The 24,905-nt window shown below is 35.6% G+C and overlaps 1 protein-coding gene across 22 annotated transcripts in view; it reads right to left on the bottom strand.

Moving 5' to 3' along the window:
- Positions 1 to 465: 465 nt before the first annotated feature.
- Positions 466 to 24,905, bottom strand: part of ZFAND6 (zinc finger AN1-type containing 6) — a 108,405-nt gene continuing 83,965 nt past the window's right edge. For 14 of the 22 annotated variants that reach the window (XM_072619037.1, XM_072618991.1, XM_072619070.1 and 11 more), the window contains 5 exons: positions 19,170 to 19,340; positions 17,434 to 17,545; positions 13,383 to 13,483; positions 2,836 to 2,949; positions 466 to 1,407 (listed from right to left, as the gene is read on the bottom strand). In XM_072619037.1, coding sequence (XP_072475138.1) covers positions 1,259 to 1,407; positions 2,836 to 2,949; positions 13,383 to 13,483; positions 17,434 to 17,545; positions 19,170 to 19,323 — 630 coding nt within the window. In that variant the 5' untranslated portion in view covers positions 19,324 to 19,340 and the 3' untranslated portion in view covers positions 466 to 1,258. The remainder of the gene's footprint in view (positions 1,408 to 2,835; positions 2,950 to 13,382; positions 13,484 to 17,433; positions 17,546 to 19,169; positions 19,341 to 24,905) is intronic. The other 8 variants (XM_072619106.1, XM_072619088.1, XM_072619082.1 and 5 more) reach the window with 1 other exon arrangement.

Raw genomic sequence — 24,905 nt, 5'->3', positions numbered from 1 at the left:
CATGTAGAACTGTCAGTTTGTTTCCAATCTCTGTGTAAACAGGTAGGGGAAGAAGTGCTCTCAACTATTTTGTCCCAACAAACTTATTTTCCAGGAACACTAAAAATATAGAGTAACACAAAAAGTATCCATATAACAAAACGACAGGTACTAATAGATTACCAGTTATTCCTCTGGTGAAAAGACTTTAAAATAGTGGAGGAAAAAAAGAAGACTGCCTAGGGTCAAAAAAAAACTACACTTGGGAAACGGCCAGAAATCTAGGAGGGAAGAAAAGTGTTTCAAATACATTGAATTTTCAGTCACCTAGTCATATAATTAAAAATAGGTAAGACATTGTTCTTCCAAGGAGGGAAAACTGGTTGTCGTGATGTCTGTCATTCCCTACATTAGAAAATCAGAATCAGAGAAAAGAGTCAAAATCACCTGGTAGTGTGTCTGAGAAATGCTGAAACACAATGGGAGTTGCTTTGTCTTTCTTTTTTTTTTATTTAATCAAAGTTAAGACCGGTGGATAAACATAAATACAGCACAATTACTTCAGATCATTCTTCATATTTGTGTACATACAGACTGATGAACTTAATCCCAGTGAAACCTGCAGTCAGCAATGAAGTGCATACAGCCTTTCCTCCCCTCACTCAAAAAGAATTTTTAAAAACCACACAAACTTATAATCTCATTGGCACACACTCTCTCATTACAAATGATTCATACATAAATAGGTCGTGGGTGCAAAGAAGCTAATATGCTAACATATGTATAACCTTTGTTAATGAAAAACAGAAGCAGCCATAATGATTAAAATACATTCAGTTACTGATAACTAGTTGTGCCATAAGGGGCATTATCCAAAGAGAAATCGTGCTGCAGAGAAAAGCTATAGATACACACACAATGAGAAAATAAACTGCTGCAAGGTTAACGCATGCATGTTTAATACTGGAAAAGCACAGCCCTCCAATATTTCTCCATGTTTGTTATAAAAGCCCTCTGCACTCAACTAAAATTAAAATGATCTTAAAAGGATAATACTTGTAAAGTTTACTTAAGTCTTTTCAGCCACAGAAACTGCAATGGAAATAAATGTTCAGAGTCATTTTCAAAACAAAAACAAAAATCTATTCTTCTGATGACATGCATGATTAAAAGGTCTATGCAAGATACATTGCTCTACATTCCCAATGACTAGGAAAAAAAAGCTCAAGTCAATTTAGTTTGCAGATGGTCAAAAGGATTTTTGTATTCCAGCAGGAGTTCAAATCTTCTGGATCTTTTCCCCAACTACTACTGGATTTTCTTTTCTGATTTTCTCAGCAGCATCAGCTTTGTAATTGTAAGAGCAATTGTGTACATCTGAATAACGGTGCACACCACAGTAAACATTTCCACACCGGCATTCAAACCCTGAAAACAGAAATATCAGCCTATTAGAGGCACATTAGCCAAAAGGAACTAAAACATCATGGCTGTGATGGCTGAATGAAAAGACTTAACAGTAAGACAGGTCATATCAGTACTTCAACCATTTTGAAACATGAGTAAATCTCAATCCAAATCCCATGTTTAGGGCAAGCAGTATGATCCCAATTGCTAAACTAATCAAAATAAGGGGGAGCATGACTCAAAAGAGTCAAATGATATTCTGAAAACTGAGAGCTGCTACTCTGGTTCGGATTGGTATGGTTCATGTCTAAGTGGCATCACCTATCTTGTGTGATCACTCTCATAGGATTGCTGAATGAAATGTGAATGTAAAATGCCTCTCAAATTCAATGTCAGATGAATGCTCAAACAAGTATGCAGAAAACTCCTATCTGTGCTACTGAAAGAAAATTAAGAAGTGAGATTCTAATGATACAGGATATCATGGGACTTAGAGCTAGAAGGAACTTCATGTATTAGTCATATCCCCTCATTTTTACAAATGAAGAAACTGAGGTCCAGAGAGTGACTTGCCCAAGATCACGCTGCGAGTTAGTAGTAGAGCCAGAATTCAAAACTAAGTCCTTTCCAAATCCAGTGCTCTTCCTACTACATCACACTATTACATCCTAAGTTTAAATTTCCTCCTTTAAAAGAACCAAACCTTCATGAAAACTATAACAAACAACATGTGACTGATGTTGCATTCCATCTCTTCTTGCTCCCTCTACCAGCCTCCAGCAGAGGTGCTAATGATCAGTAAAAGAAATGGTCAAAGGATTAGCAGTTGTAAGGAAGAAAAAAAAAAGGAACTGTGGAGAATCCACAAAATATAGATGGTCTTTACAACTATTCCTGATTTCTCCCAGTGGTTATAAGCTAGCAATTTCACCACCTATTTTTATGTTTTCAAAGATTCTGGGAGATGAACCACAGGAATCAACTGGAAAATACAATGTAAAAAGTTCATCTCTGGAATTACCCTTCTTTTGTATTAAAGTTATTAATTTGAGAGCAATGTCTCTTAAAAGTGAGATTAATCATAAAAGCCAGAACTGTATATATTGAATAGTAAGTATTTATATAGAGATCTCCTACATGTACTTCACCTTTGGTATTCTTTAAAGAAAGATATTTCCAATTCAAAAAATAATTATTTGTTAGACTTAAAATGGAAAAGGCTTTCAATAGAATATATGGGGCCATATTATTCATTACCAATTCTATGAATGTCATTAAATGGGGATTTAGATATCACGACCTCTCCAGGAAACTGCTCCTTCTTATGGCAATACTTCAAGACACAAAAACAATGCGAACTGAAGTTACTCATAGGAAATCACACTTAGACACCTGTTATGTATGTATCCAGTTTAATCTTAGATAATGCATATCCTTCTTTTTCCTTACCAGTCAGTCCCACTTTCTTCCTGCACATGAAACAGCGATTCTTCTTTTGTTTTGGTTTGTCGAGTGCCTTGTTTTGCTCTTCAGAGGGCTGCTGTGCAGAGTCCGATACTGAAGCTAACAAAGATAGGAATGTGATGATGAAATGATCATTTAACAAAATTTTGGTGTCACAGAATTAATATTCAGCTAGACATTAGATATTCTACACATTCAAACAGATAAGGAAACTGAGATCTAAAAGAGGTATCTAAAGTGAGGTGCTTAAGTTGGAAGAGCTCATAGTTGAGATCAACTAACTCCAAGTCCCATGTCCAAACATACCACACCATACCATGCTCTCATTACTAGATTTAACTTAAAAACAAGAACAAAAACCAAAAAAATTACACACACACAAAAGAGATTCTCTGAGCCCAGTCATTCCAGAAATATTAAAAATTAAAATCTCAATGGACAAGTTTCAAAAATGACAGGGTGACCAAAGGCAAGAATTCAGGTCACATAATTTAAAGACTGGGAAACAGAAATAGGTATGAAGACAGGAAGTTCTAAAATGAATAGAAATGGTTCCATGAGGAAGCACTTTTTAAAAAAAATGTAAAGATTAAAATAACAACAACCACACGCACAGCTGTAGAAAAATCGTAAGCGGCCCATCCCCCTATTACCTAACTTCAATGGTTTTCTATCACCTAAGGACAAAGGTTTTCTCTGCAATCTGATCTTGAACACCTAACTCAAATCCTTTGATCCTGTTGAACTCATTTCTATGTTATTCTCCTAAAATAACACATTCCTATTATCACAAGTTAATTCAATATATTCTTCTGTCTAGGATGTCTATTCTCTGTTATAGAACATTCTATGTTAATTCAACTATCTTTGTTTAATTAAGGTCTACTCTTTCTTCAAAGTTAGCCTCACAGTTAAGAGTTTTTATCTCTTCCATAAAGACTGCTATTTATTACCCTAACCTTTCAGCAATGTCCCCTAACTCTAAGTCCTATATCACTAATCATCTGTACCACCCATGTAGCACTTAATAAATAGCTGAGGTATCTGACTTGGCTTCCTAATTAGGAATAATTCCTAATACCTCCTTGAAGGCAGGTATCTAATTTTATTTTCCCTCTCATCTATAACAAACACAATATGATACACATAGGTGCGAAATAAATTTTAGCTATTAGTGGTGGTGATGATAATGATAATTTATTTTTAAAAGTTTTTTTAGTTAACTTAATGTTTTAGTTGAACAAAGGATGACTAAGGTAAAAGTAACTTTAATCTGCCAAAAATATGACACTGAAGACTTCAAATAGTGTGCACATTTCTACTAAACTGATTCTCTGTATAAAAAGGAAGTGATATTTGAAGACAGTTTTATGGAATAGGAAAAAAACATATCCCTTTTAGAAAACTGAGATTCAGTTATGGCTACATAAGAGGGAGAAAAAGAGGTCCCACTATAAGCAAAAACTTGATGTGGAAGTGGTCAAACAATACTAGGCTGTGACCATCAAGAAAATTCAATCTCATTTTCCTTGACAGTTAGAAATGTCTAACTTGTATGTTTTCTTTACATCAATAAAAATATGACACACAAACAACTTGAAATAGCCAGTACTATATCTTGGGGCAAAAACAGTTCTACAAGACTGACTACAAATTATCAACATCCAAACTGGTTTAGTCAGGGCAGATGCACATTTCTTAAAAGTATTTACATGAAAAAAAAGTGGGGAGGGGGGGGGGAAATTAATCTGTAATAAAATGGATCATTATCATACCTAAAAACTTCAGTTATAAGCTTTTACTGCATTAAATCTTTTTAAAATGAGCATAAGACATTATAGTTTATATATGAAAAGAATAAATTTGGGGTTCTAAAGACCAACCAATCTATCAACAAGACTGCATGCAATGAGAAAGCTAAGCCTAGGCCAGTAGACACTCTGAGATGTACGTTGTTATCTCTGATTCACAGAGTAACTATTTCTAAGTGAAAGTATTAAAAACAGTAAGTTAATAAAAATAAATGGAAAACATTTCCTAAATAAGCTGCTTGTTTTAATCTGGGGGCAAACAACTTGGTCTAAAGGGCCTGCAAATTCAACAGATTTCTCATGCAAAACTTTATTGAATTTGGAATCAAAATGAGACCTGAGTATACCGTTAACTATGGTGACAAATAGAGTTCTCAAAAATCAGGTTAACAAAGTCATCCATTTGTCAATGGCAAGCCTACATAGGTGTCAGTGGCCCGATATATTATACTTCTTAAGACTCTGATTTATTTTGCTGGGGAGGGGAGAGCTGGAGAGCAAAGAGATGTGAAAAAAGGGTAAGACTGTGGTGGGGAAAATACGGTTTTCATGTTCAGCAGCTTCCATTATTGGGGGAGTCAAATTTAGACCATTAACCACTAGCTATTATAACTTTTAAAAAGCACCAGGCAGGTAAAATTAGATTAACTCTCCACATGGAGGATCACACTCAAGAGGAACAAGGTCCTCTGCTCTGAGTCCTGTAAAAAAAAGAAGTGCATGAATAAAAGTAAAATACACAAAATTATTAGCACTTGTAAAGATAATTCTTTAGTATCTGTGCACTCAGATGAGTAAAATGACTAAGTGGAATAAGATATTACTTGTACCCAGACTATAGACACACATCATTTTCTTAATAATTTAGAAGAGTAGACAATGGTGAATATAACAGACAATACACTTATATATCATAATTTACAATTTCTTCACAACTCTTTAAAGTAGGTAAGTAAAGGATGAAAAGCATGACAGGTACATGTTGTAGCTATAAATAAAGCATGCTCTTCCTGGACAAGGTAAACCTTACCCACATCCCCAGTACCTTCAACTCATCTCTGTATGGAATAAGTTTTGAGTTCTCTCACTATCCTCTTCTTCTGGATGAAAAACAGCTTGTTATAATGGCCATCCTAAAATATGGCTCTTGAATTGACCAAGGATGATACGTACAGAGGCTGACTACTTTATTTTGGATACCGTACTTCTTGGTACTGCCTAATGTCAAATTACTTAATATGACAGTCACATTATATTGTCAGCTTGTGTCTAAGTTCATTAAAATCCCTACAGCTAGCATGCAGTCCATGTCACATTATCTTAGCCAAAAGGGTGAGAGCTTTGTCCAACAGATTGCTAAAATAAGACATACCATGTCTAAAATATTATTTGATCTTTGGATCTAACGAGAGGTCAGTTTAACACTCAGAAGGGCATCTCTGTGCAACATTCTGGCAGTCAACAGTTTCTTCTTGAGTGTTCACAAACCATGACATCTCCTGCATTATACTGGACTTATTCCTCTCTTATTTTGTTCTTTAACTCTTCCCCTTTGTATTTTCTCAGCAAAACTGCATATCCCTTGAGGGCAGAGGCTATACTACATCATTGCTCATATTTCTCACTTTGATACAATGTCTGGCACATAGAAACACTAAACATATTTATTGACTTATTGCAAGATAAAAAACTTCTAAGTTATAACAGAAAATGATGTGGAAAACGAAATAGCATTCACTAGCAAGAGTATAGTACGCAATATACCAAAAGCCTCCAAGCAAAAAACTACAATTTTAAAATGAAAATATTTCATTATTTATGATACCTAGAGAAAATCTTGTATTATACAACATTCCCAGTGTTGGTTTCCCTGAAAAAAAAAAAAAAACAACCCAAATCTGATGGTCTAGAACCAGGAAGCATTTAAAGACTTGTTCTCATAAGGGTACAGTGGGGTATGGTGAAAAGACATGAACATGGACATGAACTAAAAAATCTAGTTTCAAAACATGGTTCTGCTACTTACTACCCTATGTGGCCTAGGGCAAGTCACATGACTCAAATGGATTAAATGATCTCTGAGATCCTTCTCTTCCAGTTTAAATCCTGTATCTACAGTAACTTAAATCAAGCAGTGTCAAAGCATTCTTAATATGACAAAAACAAGTGCCCTTAAGCTCCCAGGCAGACCAGCTGCTTTTACAACACCAGTCTGACAAACTTAAGTATACTACTCGCTCTGTAAATGTAAACTTGACTCTTAATATCAAAGATTTCTTTTAACACTCCATTTATTAAATGAATATCTGGCAAAATCACAACAACAATATGGTTAAAGCCAATATTTTATGTGATCTTGAACAGCACATAAGCTACAACAACCTCTGAAAATAACGGACCAAAGGGCATGGGTAGAAAAGACCTAAGCCCTTCCCTCAGCAGTAAAAGTATATTCTGGTCCTAGTTTATTCACTAATTTGTGTAAAAATAAGCTTACTGGCCTTTAACACAATAGAAAAAGCACTGTTTCCAGAACCAAGGAATCTCATTTTAAATCCCACCTCACATACAGGTCACCCTTTGTGACCCGTCTCAGCTTCCTCATTTGTCAAATGAGGGAAATGGATTATATAGTTGCTGAGGTCCCTTATGGCTCTATATCTATAAATCTGTAAACAAGTTGGAGTAGGAATGAATGTTGCAATGGGCATATTATGAAGAGAGAAATAGCAGAAGCAGCAGAATCACCAACTACAAAGCTAACGGGGATCACTAAAACAGAAGTCAAATAGTCCTATATTCTTCAAGACTCTTAAGCATACTTACTACTGAGTTATTGAGAAACCAATTGTTAGGTTCAGCAAAATATTTTAAAAGGCATGTTTATGTAGTAGGCCCTTAATATCTATTTAATGAATGTAATTTTCCAGGTAACTGTAGCTTAACCTTATGTATTCAAACTCTTCTGCATTTACTGTTCATTTATGTGGAACCTCTCATTTCCCAATGATATGAAATAAATTACCCATAATCATAAAATCTGAGGTGGAAAAGGCCATGAAGACCCTTCATTTTATAGATGAAAAAAAATGAGCCCCTCTAAATTTAAATAAACTTGTCCAAAGTCTTACAGGGAAATAAAATAGCAGTCAGAATTTGAATCCAGGGCCTCTATCTCAAAATCTCTTTCCACCAACATTCTGCCTCTTGTACCTGCTAATATTAATAAAGTACTATTCAGAGGTATGACTGAGGGGAAGAAAAACAACAAACAGCTTCTGATGAGTTTTTCCAGTCAAAATAAAGAGAGAGAGCAAGCGACACACTTGTACATTTAGGAGGCACCAGAGAGCTGTCCAGTGATAAAAACACTGGGCCAGAAGATTGGGTTCTAATTGTAGCTTTAATAACGGTGTGACAATCCAGCAAGAAACCTTAACTTTTCTGTGCTTCCCCTTTCCTTCATCAAAAAATTGTGAGGCCATACATAGGGATGGGAAATCCCTACACTTCTCAGTAATATCAGAAGATATCTGTACAGTGCTTTAAAGGCTGCAACATACTTTAAGTATATTATTTCATTTAATTAGGAAAATAAAAGCCTAAGCACTATCCATAACTTTAAAATTTAAAAATTCAAATTTATTTCCAACCCTAAACTCTTCTCTCACAGAATAATACTAAGATCTAAAACTGGAAGGGACTTTAAAGATCAATCTATTCACAATTTCTTATTTTGCAGAAAATGTAATCTTCTTAAGGTCATACTGGTAATTAAGTAGGAGAAATAGAATTGGAAAATAGGTTTGACTCTTAATCCAAGGGCTCTATCCAACACTTCATTACCTTATAATTTCTGAACGACAAACACCAAGTAATCTTGAGATGTAAGGCCTTACGCATCATAATCACCTACATTTACATAGTTACAATTTACAAAATATAAGGTAAATAGTATAAGTACTCTTATTTTAAAGATGGGACAACTAAGGCTCAAGGGGTTATAAAGTCTTCTAGTTCCAAGTTCAATCTTCTTTCTACAAAGTAATCTCCACCCTCAGCCCCACCCCCTCACTTACATCCCACACTAATTATTTGACTCTTGAGAGTAAGAAAATATTTGTCTACAAGAGTAGGAAGCGAATTTACAACTGATATCAAAAGCCATTTCAGTAAACGTAATGGGAATGGGAAATTGAGGGAAAAGCCAGAAAGAGAAATGACATGCAACGTAATATACAAGTGAATTTCCCCTTTTATCATAAATCACATTTACAGGCATACAATGCTACATTATAAGCTATCATATCAAATGTTTCACGTGTTAAGCCAGCATTAATTGCCTATACAGATGATACCTTAATCTCTATCCTCAGAGTCTTGCCTTTTATCCTTTATGCAGATCCAAACGTTCAGGTGTATTGAAAAGTGTTTACTTGGTGTTTCACTGATACTTGAATTTTAACATGGTGAAAACTGAACTCATTTTCTTCCCTAAACTGTCATTCCTTCTCAGTTTCTAAAGTAAACCAGTCTACAAAATTAAACCAAACTTTACGAAGTTGTTGATGAAGTCCTCAGGACTTTCCATATTAACCATCAATTTCCTTTTCTTCCTAAAATTCCCCATTTTACCTCCTCCTCTAGTTTACCCTTATAAAAAGACAAAGCCAGAAGGAACCCTTAGAGATCATTTAAAGGGACACACTTATTTTACACCCGTCTCCAAAGTAAACACATTCTTTATCAATGAAGAACCATCATCTGATTTGCAATTTTTTAGCATCATACTCTCCACTTTCTAATCATTCTATAAAGATTAAAAATGCTATTGGCCCAGGAAATATATAGATAAAAGAACCAAAAACTGAAGGTTGAAGGAAACCATCAATCACAATAAAAAGAAATAAGTGAATTAACTTTTAGTGACGCCTCTGTATATGTTTTAAAGCAACTGTTATTTTACATAAAATACTTCTTGTTCATAAATGCCAGATGTGCAGAACATGGGATTTTCTTTTTAATTAGACATACATCATAACTTAACATTTCCCTTCCTATTTAGTTCTTCATCAAATCTCACCTATCATCTTTTCTGTAAAACTTCCTATTTCACCAATGCCAATCTTGTGACTAAATCACTTTCCTGATGCCAAATAATGTTACTTTCATTTCTCCTCACCATGGATTTTGCTCTAGCCAGCAAAGCTCCCTGTAGTCTTCTGTTTATGAGTCCGTTTCTATCTCTTTGCAATCTCCCCACCCTCATTCTTGCTGGGAAAACACACTCACTTTACTTTCAAAAACTTACTAAAAGACTGAGCTGCATGAAGCCTCCTTTATCCTTGACCTGCCCTCCTCCAACTGCCACCATAAGCATTATACTCATTTTTTTTTTGTCTTTGTGCTTTGCAAGCACAGGCTGTCTTTTATGGCTAATTAAGATTACAAAGCCCTTGTAGGCAGGGACTATACCTTCTACACAATAACTACACTAAGTGACATACAGTGTAGTTAATATTTATGATAATCTATAACTGTAAGTATGGAACACCTTAACTCATTTTGTGTCTGAGGCATATATTACAATGCTCTGTACAAAATGAGCTCTGAAATATTACTGACTTAAGCTTTACCAAGGGGTCTAACACTAAGTCCCATGATAGCAAAATTTTCCTAGTATCAAACTTATAGCCAAATGCCTCCTTTTATTCCACTAATAATTAAGACATTAAGAAATGCAGAAAATAGCATGCAGTTTTATAAATAGCATATATTCCTATTAAATGCTTTTCTGTGGTCACTTAAGGAGGGGAAAAGCAAAGTAAGGAACAAAATAGGACATCAGGCCAAGATGAAAGTCTGAACGCTGGCTTTCCCCTTCCTTTCAGTCCTTAGTCTCAAAGAAGCAGCACAGCAACAGCAAAGTGGCATCAGTAGAAGCTGAACTTCATCTGACTGCAAACAAGCAGCTGGCATGGACCATGTCTATTAGAGAATCACATGTTAAACACCATTGTATTAGGGAAATTAAATGCTATTGTGAAAACAGAAATTGTATAAATTCTAATTTTTCACTAAAAGCCATTTATTAAGCAATTAGACACAGGGGTGACAAGGGGGTATCATGAGAACAAAGACCACAGTAATTTAAATCTAAAGGGATGGATGAGGTTAAAAGTATACTAACAATCTCTGTTGACAAATTTTGGATAATTAAACTCAAACAGATTTCAAAATTATTAATATCTGCTTGACATGCCTGTTCAGAAGTCTGAACGATGAAATCAAGTCTGTTTTTTAGATCTCTACTTAAAAAGATACCAGCATGCAATGTTAAACACTGGAATCCCTTATGAGGTCAAGAGTACAACTTACCTGGAGTGGAGTAGTACTTACACATTTTAAAAAATTAGTTTTACTAATTTACTACTTCAGTATCACTATCATTTAAGTTCAATACTTTTCACAGGCAATCTGTTCTTTCCTTTGGCATTAAATGTCAGAAGGCTATACAAAATTACTGTGTCTAGGCTCATCTTGAGGTATCTTTGGATATGAGTAGAAGAAACCAAAGTATCAATGAAAATGATGAAGCATGGAAATGATAATTATTAAACAAGGGCAACATAACACTACTGTATGGGCACTTAAACACTTTATCATTATTTCATTTTTGAATGACAGTATAAAGAAGGGAGCAAGCACATGACTCAGAAGAAACTTCCTCCTGAGGATAGAGTCTAATTTGTTAAAGGATACTTTCCCACTTTCCTCCCTTGTTCCTGTTGCTTAGAACTTCCATATAGATCTAAGGCCTGCCTCCTACCCATCAACAGAGAAAGAGTGCAAATGAACACAAAGTTCAGCCCTCTTCTACCATTAAATATCATCCCCTCAGATCAACAGGGCTAGTGAACCAGCTAAAGAGGAGACTGCAAATTTTCCCTGTGGTGTTTTTCCTTAAATAAGTCAGGCCTTTAATAATAACAGACATAATAATCAAGCACTTACAGTCAGGGCTGAACTAACCCCAAAACAATTTCTCTGGACATAGGAAAGAGGCAACCATCTATGAAGTATAGTAGCCCACATCTAACAGCTCATTTCAGAACCTCATCCCATTATTATTTATATGGTAATCTGAACTCCTATTTTGGATGCATATAATTAGTTCTAGGTAGACTGCAGAAGGAAAAAGATCTGCTGGGAAACAAATTCCTCTATTTTATCACTTGCATCATATATAGTATGAAAGAAATTAAAAATATGCTAGTTCAGAGATTTTTCTCCTTCCTTTAAATCACATCCCTTTATGATTAGATATTATCTCCACCCTCTCACTTTTATCATGCTATTCTGGCTTTTATTCTATATATGCTCAGGTTGTTCCTCTCTAAACTTCCATATATAGATCTTCCTTCCAACTATCTCAATGGGTAGGGCCCTGGTTTAAACTTTGGCTTAAGTTTTTCAGAGATGTCAGGCTATCCCTGAGGTCACCAACTAACCTTGAAATCTTGTCACTTTATTTCACTGCCCGTCAATTTCCTCATTTTTAAAATGGTAGAGTTGGATGACATGATTTCCAGGATCAAATCCTGCATAAATTCTTTTGTTTTCCATTTTCTTTGCTAGTTCCTCTTTATTCCATTTGGCTATAGCAGAATTCCCAAGTTTGGTCCTCTCTATGTCCAAACTCCCTCAGTGGAGTACTTACATTTTTTTGCCTTAAATTACCTTCTCTCTATGATGATGACTTTCAAATCTGTATGCTCAATCCTGACCTCTCAATCTCAACTTCTCAATCCAACTAAATGTTAAAATTTTCTACTTGGATGCCAAACTCCACAAATTTAAAACAAAATTCATCATCCTTAGTCTGAAAAAAGATCCCTCTCCACCTGTCAATGGCATCAAGAGTCTTTTGTAAGGTCTAAAGATGACCTGAAGTCATCTTTGTTTCATATTTTTGTTCCTCTTTTACACTCAGTAAATATGGTCTAGTAATTTATACTTTAAAATGTCTCTTTACCTTCCTCTCCATTCCCACTACCTTAGTTCAACTGGATTACTTCAAAAGCCTCCTGTACAGGAGACTGTGACCCCTCCCACTAAATCTATCCTCCATACTAATCATGAACAAATCTTTGTAAAATAGGAACTTTCATTAAGCCATGAATAATGTGTGCTGAGTGTGCAGAATATCCAAAAGGCTGACCAGTAACTGACACTGCATATCACTGGTGGGGAAGGGAATGTAGCTACTAATGTGCTCCCCTCCCCAAAAGGAATCCCAAACTCTGGAGAAAGGAGTGTGGCAGGGGCAGCTGGCTTTAAAAAGGACAATTAATTAAGCTTCAAGACTGACTAATGACTCTGATCAAAGCCCTGGACAATGCAAACCAAACCAAAGTCCTGTCATTTATAATTTATAAGGTTTTATAATAATTTATAATTAGTTTATAATTATAAACTAAGGAAATGCCACTTGGTCAATTTTGTTCAGCTTTTGAGTTTCCTGCTTCTATAGTAAACAAATACTTTATATAGCACTGTATCATTTGGCACCCTTAAACAGGAAAGCTTTTTTTCCAACCTTGTAGTAAGTTTACTCCATTCATTTAATGAAGCAACATGCTCAGGGACCCTGGGAAGGCATTAATACAAAAGGGCCTTAAGAAGGGACATTTCTGTGTGCCTGCTCAGTCGCTTACTCACCTTGCAGATCGTCTGTTTCAGGTACTGCTTTGTCCACAGATGTACTTTCCACTTGGGTAGATGCTACAGAGTCTGATAAAAGTGACTGATTTGATACAGGGCTAAAAGAGAGAAGGACAATTCTTTAGATGTAAAAGTCTAAGTCTGAGTTTCAATCGGTTAGTGTTTTTAGATAATCAGGGGCAATCCAGCTAACTGAAGTAGATTATTACAACATACAGAAATCAACAGAAAGTGTAATTTTAGAACATCTAAATGGTACAAGAAAACTAATATTTTTGAAACTAAGCACTCCAGTTAGAAAATTTTATCAATAAAGGTCAAATGAGCCATTAAGCAATTATTTCCATCAGAAGGTACAGTAGACACCTCTGTAACATGCCTCAGGTACCATATAAAGGTGATATGAATGGCATGATGAATAAATGCCTGAGAAACACTAAAGTAAATTTGTGATTTTTTTACAATACTGTCAATACAAAATAATCAACCAGAACACCACACGATATAAAACAGCCGCGAATGATAAGGTAGCACAATGCAGAAAGTGTTGGACTTTAAGAGAGGATTCTGGGAAGGTGGCAGAGTAGGTCAGAAAATTCCAAGCTCTCAAGATTGTCCCCCACAAGAGTTAAAATAGCACCTCAGGGCAAATAAAGTGTGGGTGGAGATAAATAAGAATAGGGTTACAACAAGAAGATCAGAATAAAAATCTCAGGAAGAGCTTTGGTCCCAGTGTAGAGTAAATACCTCCAGGACAGGTTCCACTTTAACAAGCTGCAAGCCACTTCAAACAACCAGCGGCAAGCCCTGGGGTTAGCTGGTTGGAGAGTTTGCTTGCCCACCCTGCCCCCCCTCCCCTTGGGCATTTGAGCCTGGGAAGACTGAGCGAACCTCTGCTGATTAAGAAACACCAAACCCGGCTGTGCTGTGAAGGAGCAAGAAGGATCCAGCACACACGCAGTGAGTGCAGAAGCAGTGTGGCTGAAAGTCTCTGGCTGTGGGGGCACTTACAGGAGCCTGCAAATTTGGTTTTGGTTCCAAGCTAGCTAGAGGGCAGAACTGAAGATCTGGGTCAAGTGGCACCATTTCCCACACCCCAAAAAGCAGAGGCAAAGGAGAAACAATCCAACCATAGAAAGCTATTATGGGAATACAGATGACCTGGGAACATCTTCAGAGGAGGATACTGAAGCAAAGAAGCCCCCAAAGAGTAACAACATCAAACAGTCATCTGCCTAAAAAGAATTCACAGATCTTTAAAAAGACTTTAAAAATCAAATGACAGAGATGGAGGAAAAACTAAAAAAAAAAAAAAAAAAAAAAGAATTCCAAGAAAAACAAAAAGGTTATAAAACGAAAGTCAACCAATTAGAAAAGGAGATCTAGAATCTCAAGGAAGAAAATGACACCTTGAAAATTTGAATTGGGCAAAGTGAAACCAGCAAAATCATATGAGATCAAGAAATAATTAAGCAAATTATGGATAATGAAAAAACAGAAGAGAAAGCGAAACATAAGAAAAACAGCACATTTGGAGAATAGATCAAGAAGACAAAATATAAAAATAATTGGACTAACAGAAAGTTATGATCAAAAAAAGAATCTTGATACAATGCAAGAAATAATTAAAGAAAATTATCCTGAAGCATTAGAACAACACGGGAAATAGAAACAGAAAAAATCCATCAATCACTGCTTAAAAGAGATCCTATGAGGAAAACTCATAGGAATATGATAAACATATTTCAAAAACCCCCAGCTCAAGGATATAATATTAAAAGCATCAAGATTAAAACAATTTAAATATGATGGAGCCACAATTAGAATCACACAAGACCTAGCAGCAGAGACAATAAAGGACCACACGTCTTGGAATACCATATATCAAAGAGCAAAAGAACTGGAGTTCCAGCCAAAAATACCATACCCTGCAAAGTCAAGTATTATTTGGAATTAAAAAAAAGGACAGCTGATAAACTCTCAGACTTTCAAGACTTCACTAACAAAAATCTTGAACTTAATAGAAGATTTGACATACAACCATGAGAAATATAAGGTATATACCAAAGATTGATTATAAGGGATTCATAAAGACATACTGTTTACCTTTATACCTGTAAAATGTATGTCTAAGACTCATTAATAATTGGGTAGCTCATAACAAAGACTGGGGTAAACCCAACTATAGCTAAAAAAAGTAATTATTTTATACAAATGAGGTGCAAGAGGAAGAACTGATACAGAGGAATTGGATGGGGAGGAGGGCTAGTAGTTCTGGTAACCTACTTTAAATCAGGAATGAGTTTAAGAGGGAACAACACATATATATTTAGAAGAATATAAAAACCGTCTAAACTCAGAGGAAATATAATGATAGGGGCATAAGGAGGAGAGGAGAGAACAAGGAAAGGATCTTTACAGGGGAGGGTGAGGGAATGAATAGATAAAAGGGGGGTATAGAAGAGTATTTAGGTGAATGGAGGATAGGGGAGGCATCCTTGGAGGAGGGTAGGCAAGTAACAGGAAAGCAAGGTAGTGGGTAGAGAAGTGGAGGAGGCAGGAAGGATAGGAAACAAGAGATATGCACAAACATAAAATCCAAAGATCAGGTGTAGAATAGGTTAGGGAAAACACATGTCTATGTATGTATACATACACGTATATGTGTATGTGTGCATCTACAGCTATAGAGAAACATATCTAAACTTCAGCGTAGCCTTCTGGAGGGTTGGGAGGAGGGGAAAAAAGAACAAAGGAAAAAAGTGCACAGTAAAGAACAAAAGAACTCACAAAGAAGCAAAGAAACGAGGGATAATGTTCAACACAAGCATTATTTCTCATAATGGTTTTCTTGAAATGAAATTATATTGTTACATAATTTAAATCCTCTTTTATGATCTGCTATGCACATGACTTTTTTTTCTTTTTAATTTCGTATTTAAGTTTATGATACATTTTTGTTTTTTCACTATTTACGTTCTGGTGTTTGAGCCTAAAATTTAAAAAAAAGAGTAAGGAGGAGTTGAGTTCAGATTTTGCCTCAGACATTTACTAACTGTGATCCTGGTCAAATCCCTTAACCTCTCTGTGCCTTGGTTTTCTCATCTGGAACATGAGAGGGGTTTGACGTGATGCCCTCTATTTCCACCTCTAAGTAATTTATGGTCTTTTGAACTTAGGAAAATAAGATACTAGTTTTGGCATAATATGTCAACTGTGGAGGAAGGACAACGCAATAAAATTTGAAACTGATGGAAAATTCAAAGTTAAAAATGTGTCAATGTAGACATGAATGAGGGCTTGGTAAGTTATTATAATAATAAATTATTAAATTTATTTAATTTTCACTCAATGCATGGTACTAAGTTTTAAAAGATAACTTGAAACAGTCATTCTACAGAAACAAACAATTTGTTAATACTGGAAAATTTCTTAATACTGTTGGATTTGGATTCAAGAGAACAAAATGTCAGTCATGGTTATGACTACCAGTAACATGTCTAACCTTTTAAAAGTGATTTAAGCTACTAGGACCTCACTCTCCTTATCTGTAAAATGAGAGAGAGTAGGACTACATGGCTTCTGGGATCTTTCTCAGTTCTACCTCTGTGATACTATGAAGACCTGTCACTTGGTGAACATGTCACTCAACATTTAAGCATCAGTTTCTATCTTGGTAAACTAAGTTCTAGTACTATGTGCACTACATGCAACTCACAGATAGGAAAAACGCAAATCATCAAATCTGAACATATACATGAACTTGGGACAGAGAAAAACACAAGAGAATTTTGTCAATAAATTAATACTTGAAAACTTGACCAGCTGTAATTCAGTAATACAAGGAAAAAATAAAATTATATTTTATATAAAATGAGCACAATAGAAATTACAGCTACACAGACAGAAACAGCCAGAATGAAACTCACTTTTTTTGGGCAAAAGTCATTTTTCATACACCATTCCTCAGGAGGCAAATGGGTCAAACACAGGTGCTGTATACTTTATTTTTAATTATCTTTTAAATTGAGACTTAAAGAGATCTTACCTTGGCTGCATAGATGGGGAAGACGTGGAGTCTAATGTTGATTGAGCTTCTGGGACATTGCCTTCTGTGCACTGAACTGGTAAAGATTCAGACAGACTACTGACAGAAGTTGCTATAAGAATACCACATTTCACATTAAAGTTTATACACCCTGGCAAATCCAAGAGTACATCTATAAAATCAAGGTTAGTTTTCCAATAAATATGAAAGATTGTTTTACTACCTAATTTAGAGATACTTCTTACCATATACATATTCCATCAACAGATCTACTCTGAACTATTTTAAATGGAGTAATAGTTTTAAGGCTAGAATGATAAATTAGGAAGAAAAATTCACCAATTTTATTATTATTTAATGCACAAACATCCCCTGGTGTAAGTCCACACATCCGTGGTCAGTAAATAACTTTAAAAAAGGTCTACAGTCAAATACACTTTGAGAGTTTGAGGTTAGAATTAAATGTCACTGCCAGTCCATTAAGTTATACTTCCAGGTGTTTCATAAAAGTTATGAACACATTAAATGTGTACTAACACTGCCACTTCTAATACTTATATCTAATGCCTACTTAAGTCCTTTAGCAATTTTTCTTCTAATGAACTTAAATATCATTCCACTCTAAGATCTCTTCTAATCATCAGTTCTTATGTATGTAATACAAGAGTTAAAGAAAAAAAGGCCTACTTATTTGTATTACAGTGTCGTTATTCAGTTGTGTCCAACTCTTTGTGACCCCATATGGAGTTTTCTTGGTAAAGATACTAGAGTGGTTTGCCATTTCCTTCTCCAGTAGATTAAGGCAAACAGAGGCCACATTTGAACTCAGATCTTTCTGACTCCTGGCACAGTGTTCTATCCAGTGAACCACCTTGCTGCCTCCAAGGCAAAGGTTAAGTGATTTACTTTTAATAAGATATTGTGTGTGTGTGTGTGTGTGTGTGTGTGTGTGTGTGACTTACTTTAGCTATGGATGCAAAATATCAGAAATTTCTTATCACAATTACAAGTCAGTTAAAACTAATATCTGTTTAAGTATTATAAGGACACTTTTGGAAATATAAAAGTATTCTATTAACCATGGCAAAAAATGCATTTAATCTTAAGGACACAATTTTAATCACAAGCTCTTGTTTATTCACAAAATTTAGAGCCTCTTGGGAAACTGAAGTAAGAAAATACATTAAATTTGATCTTAAAGAAAAAATCAGGAACATTTTAATTAATTTGGTTCTAGATTTTTATTTAGAATATGAAACATAACATAAAACATACAAGTATTTTAGATGGCATAAAAGATAATCCACACTCTTCACTAAAAGGCACATGAATTTTTGTTTGTTTTAAGACTTTTACCAGCCATCCATAGCTATTAAACCTTGGAGATGTTCCTTTCTCAAACATACATCCCCAACATTCTACTTATAAAGACAAAAAACAACTCCTATGAGCTGGAGATGAAAACTTTCCCCAGTGGAAAGTCTCTAACTCTTCCAAGACCATGCCTTACACTTTGCAGATTAAATAATACTTTCTGCATAAAAAATTTGTAATATATTCTATAATTACCCAGAGTGAACAGTTAAAAGCTACCAAAGGACATACATACATTATATACACATTCATGTGTATATACACAATAACATATATGTATGTACGTGTAGTAGTAAATGAGCAAAGATTCTAATTTTTATACATTACTTAGAACAGGTATAATACTCATAAGAACTACTTACCAGGTGGGCTAATTCTACCATTACTACTATTCTGTCTTTGAAGATGTTCTTTATAGCATACTGAACACATGCCATTTGTACGAGGGTTTCCATAAAATCCACAGCCAGTGGAACAAAGCATAGGCACTTGGCTATGGTTAGTTTCTTGAGCCATGTTCCTCTTCTGTGCACCTGAAAATCATAGTCAGAGCATTCAGAGATAATACTCCAAGTGTTCTCCAAATTAGTTCAGTATCATAAAAAATAAATAAATTTTATTTCTAAAAGCACATTTATTTGGGTGACAAAGCTAGAATTTTTTTTTTTCAAATAAGATAAAAATGCACACTCCCTTACGTCCCACCAAACATGGAGTCAGATCAGAAATATAGTGGTTCAGGAATCAAGATATTTTGGGAAAAGTTTGTCCTTAACCATAAACCTTACTGTCGTAAGTTTCAGAACTGTAAGAATCTCAGAGCAAATCACTTCTGTTTGGACTCTCCTAGATTACAATGAAGCTTTCTAAACCATCAGGGTACATACCAGATCTTCTCCAGCCAAATGATGCTAAAGTAACAGAATGATATTGTCATTTAGTTTAGAATTATCATAATGGAAGGGAGTGGGGAAAAAAGCCCTCTGTTGTGCCATTTTTTCCCATAAAATAAATGGCTAACATGCTTGACTTACAACAAAAAATAATATAATTTCTTTCCCAAGCTTGCAAAAATTTCTACATGGATGGTAATAGAGATAAATCTGCGCTAAAGCAAAAACTAAGATATAAGGGAGAAAAGATAATTTTGAAAAATTCAACATTACGAAAATCTTTGGAACAAATGGGAAAATGTTTATATACATGATTACCTATACGTTAGGCTAGGAATAAATAGGCGCTAGAAGTGTAATTTTACTGGCATAGTGTTTAAGTAACTACCTGGTGAAGAAATTCCCTCTATCAATTCAGATGACCTTTCAGATTTGACTTCTAGATCACTGAGGTATAACACTTAGGAATGATAGTGAAATAATGGGTCTTGATCCTTGCTAGGATCCAAAATATCACAGAAGTCCTACAGCATGTTAGCAGTTGTGAGGGAAGCAATTCTATGTTCCTCTGAAATCGTGAATCAATGACTTGGAACAATCTTGAAAACTGCAGATGGCCCAAATGCCTGGAAGATCTGTATAGTGTGTACTGGAAGATCCAGGTAAGGCAGAGAGAAGCTATATAGGCAGAGACTGTAGATGGAGGTTAATTATTTTCTGGGTCAGCCTACTAGCCTGTGCAAGTTCTAATGCCATCATCCCCCAAATCACCTATGTGCTATGAAGATTATCCAAGAAAATTTCTTATATATTTCTACAATAACAATTTCCTGAGCATAACTGATTTTAAAAAGCAAAACAAAACAAACCCAAAATTACACATTAGGAAGATTTTTCATAGATAATTACCTACCATCTATTGCTTCAAGTCTGAGTTCAAAAATCCAAAGAAAAAACATTAATAGTACCATCCTTACTACAGTTCACTGGACTAAAATACAAGCAACGTACAAGACTTGATGTAGAAAGGTATTGTCAACTGCTGCAAAATACAGAAGGTTTATGTGACAGGCTAGAAATTCATTCAAGTACATTCTGATTTTTGTCCTTAACGTAGCTTTTGACTCTCTTAGCTTTTTACCTAGTTCAAATTCCTACATTTTATGCAGCATGTGAAAGAAATAGGTCTCTATTTAGAAGTACTTCCACTTAACCAATATAATCAAGTAATACAAAAGGCCAGGGAAATCTGTCTCAGTCCAGACAAACACTCAATTCTCATATCCAGTAGATGAAAGTAAAATACTGGAAGAAGCAGAAACTACTAGAGTGAAATCCCAGAAAATTATACTAAGTCAATGAAGTTTTACATGACAATAATTTTATTCAATTAATTAATTAACAACTGGTTTACGATTTCTTCCTTCCCTCTCCCTCACCTCCTTCCAGTTCCTTTTATCACTCTATTTGCTGAACTTTGTAGGGGACATAAAATTGAAAAAATATAATAAAGTTGTTTTATTGTTATAATGCTTTCTAATATGAGTTTTTGCTTATTTCAAATATAAGTTCCTTGAGGCCAGAGACCCACTTTTTTCTTAGTAACCTCAGTGTTCTGTATAGCGCTTGGCACATAATCAGTGTTTAAATTTAAAAAAAAAAAAAAAAAAAGCTTTCCTGACTGGTTAACAATGGGTCCCTTCAAGTTCAGCAGCTTGTATTTTCATTTGTAATAAAAATCAAATCTACTTTAAAATACTTTTAATAAATCTGAAATTATATGATCCATTACTATATGCTGCTGAAAATGATGAAAACGGTGTTGATTAGGTCCACCTCAAATTTATGTTATATAACCTAACCTGGGCTCTCAAGGTTGCAAGACAGTTATTTTACATACTGCCCTCACCACTCCCCAATTAACTCTATCCCACCCACTTTCCAAATCCTTTCATTCCTCTTCAAACCTCTACCCTTCTCCCATCCTCTCAGCTGAGGGCCTTTCTACATATTTTACTGAAGAAAAAAAAAAAAACAGCCAACTGCTGAGATTTTCTCTCATCTTCATTATCTCACGTCACTCAGATGCCTACTGCTACTATCAATAGTAGTATTGCTACTATCATCTCTTTTAACTCATACTGGGGTGATCCTCTCTCCATGCCAAGGCAAACTCTTCTACATGCACACAGTGATATCATCCCATTCCATCTTCACCAGAGACTGCCCCTACTCTCTGCTGGTTGTTTGTCCATTGCCTACACACATGCCCTTCTCTCCTAACTGATCCAGCCACCCTGACAAGCTATAACTAAACCCGTATTTTTCCTCCTTTTTCTGCCTGAAGTCCTGAAGAAAGCTAGCAACAATAGATCTCTCTACTTCCTTTTCCTCTTAATTCTCTGCAACAATTTCAATCTCATCTTTCAACTGAAAGTGCTCTCTTCAATATTACCAATGACCTCTTAACTGCCAAATTTAATGGTATCTTCTCAGTCCTCATCATTCCTGACCTCTCTGCTGCCTTTTCTCTAGTTTTTGTGACACTATGATCACTAGGTTTTCCTCCTATGTATCTATTATTCAATCTGCTTTGCTTAATCTTCATCAACTCATACCCATTAATTATGAGTTTTGAAAAAAGGCTCTGTCCTCCACATTCTTCTCTTCTCCCTCTCTACTACTTCACTTGGTGATCTTATCAGTACCCATGCATTCAATTATCACCTCTAGGCTGATGATTCTCAAGTTACCTTAACCAGCATATTCTCTGCTGACATACAGTCTTGTATCTCCAAGTGCCTATTGGACATCACTAACTGGTCTTGTAGACATTTTCTGCAGGCAGTCAGCAGGGTCATATAGCTAGTAAGCCCTTGAAACCAGATCTGAACTCAGATTCTCTACAATCCAGGGCCAGTGCTCTATCCACTGCACCACCCTGATGACCCTCTCAGACATCTTAAACTCAACATGTCCACAACTGAACTCATTATCTCCTCTCTCCTCCCCCTTCAAGGCTTCCTCACATCCTAACTTCTCTATTACAATTAAAGGTGCCACCATGTTATCCTCAACTACTCTCTCTTATCTTCATATCCGATCTGCTGCAAGATCTATTGATTGTACCATCTCAGCATCTTTACATGAGTCCCCTTCGCTCCTCTAACACTGTCATCATCCTGGTATAAACACTTCCATCTACTGAAGCAGCCAGCTGGGTACACCACAAGTCTCTCCCCACTCCTACACTAAGCTGTCAAAATACAGATCTAACCACATCACCCTCTGGCTCAATAAACTTCAGTGGCTCCTCTATAGATTCAAATTTAACATTGTCAGTTTGGTGTTCAAAGCCCTCCTTTCTCCCCTACCCCCTTTGGTCTTCTTACTCTTTACATTTTTCACATACTCTGAGATCCAGTGATTCGGGCCTCCTTGATGTTTCTCAACCAAAGCACTCCATTTCCTAACATCAAGCATTTTCACTGGCTGTATCCTATACTCAGAATACTGATCTCTGCTTTACTTGTTTCCTTAGAGTCTTGGCTAAAACCACGCCTTCTACAGGAAGCCTTTCTAGATCCTCCGTAAATCTAGTGCCTTCTCTCCATTGGTTATTTCAAATTTCTTACATATGCTTGTTTGTACATTGTTTTTGCATATTATGTGAGATTGTAGACTATAAGTTCCAGGTGAAAGAACTGTCTTTCACTTTTCTTTGTATTCCCAGCACTCAGCAAAGTGCCTGGCACATAGTAGGTACTTAATAAATGTTAGGTGATTGACACTTTTAATTGTATTATGCAAACACAGGAATTACTAAAAGTCTCATATAATAATTTTCATATGCTTAACTATGACATTAGATTTGTAAAAGGTAAAACATGTTTGACACAAAAAATGTAAGATTTCTAGAAATTTTGACATGACAGAATTTTATTAAAGGGGAAATGGAAGAAGTTGAAGAATGAAAATTCTGGGGGAAATTAAAGTATAGGCAGTACTTTTCAAAAAATATTTTTTTCAAGTAAAATTAACTCTCAAGTTACTAAAACATTTGGCCTTGCACTCTACCAATACAAAATCTCCATTGCCCTTTTAAAATTTAGAAGCTCTTTACTGAAACAGTAGTGTACCTTATTGACTATGTTGTCCTCTCCATGAACTTCTCAAATTCATGTTTTGCTATTACATTCATGGTATCTGAACCAGGTCAAAATTTTCCTTTGTTTTGGAGTAGGTTTTTCTTACTTCCATTCCATCTTCAACCACCTACTTTTGATGTAAACTACTTTCTCTTGATAATAACCTCCAAATAATGTGTGCTTTCAATTAGATTCTATATCTTAATTACTTTAAATGAATATGAATATCCTTGAGGAATCTAATCTACTTCCCCTATTTATTTGACTGATTCTCAAGTCGGCATTTTTACTCAAAAAGGTCTAATCAGGTCTGATTCTATTTGTCAAGGTAATGGGGGCCTAACATCTGCAGAGTATCTTTGAGACAATCCCCATAAGGAAGAAAGTCCAGGAGGCCTGCTTCCAAGAAAAGTCATGATGACATGCAATCAAAGTCCCTTGGAAAGACTGAAGCATGTGTGGACATTGTGTAACTGGTTCCAGATGGTTGACTGAGTGGTAAATTGCAACCTCTTTAACTAGGCTGCAGGTACAAAACCAGAACCAGGGACATCCTTCAAAATGCCTCAGGATTCTCCTCTCATGGTTGAAATCTTCCTCCTGGTTTGATCAGACTCCTTTACTTTCAAATGTCTAGAGAAAGAGAATGCTGTAAGGGGAAAGATATTAGCCTTCTTTCATGAGAGGTTGAGATGTGGCCCCACTGATACTGCCTGCCACAGTTTATTGTTTCATTCTAGGTAAAGGGACAGAGGGCTTTGATTCTGTGAATTTTGGTAACTTAAAAGCATTTTTCTAAGTCCCCCCCCAGGGGCATGGGGGGGTTGGGGGAGAGACACAACATAAAGTAGGGGAAAATTATATAGATTAATAAGCAGACTAGTAAGTATGGAGGATACAAGTTATAAGGAGACCAATACCTTGAATGGTTTGAACTCCTGTTTACAAGCCCTAATAAACTAGGCTTAGCTTGGTGAAGGGATAGGGTAGCAGTAGAAGGAGGAAGGGAAGGAACATGTTTTCTATGTTATACCAATTTGGTGAATGACTAATTATA

This window comes from Notamacropus eugenii, chromosome 1 (genome assembly GCF_028372415.1).
Source record: "Notamacropus eugenii isolate mMacEug1 chromosome 1, mMacEug1.pri_v2, whole genome shotgun sequence".
Lineage (NCBI taxonomy): Eukaryota > Metazoa > Chordata > Mammalia > Diprotodontia > Macropodidae > Notamacropus > Notamacropus eugenii.
Note: the sequence above shows the minus strand (reverse complement) of the source record. Positions and strands in the feature narration are given on the sequence as shown.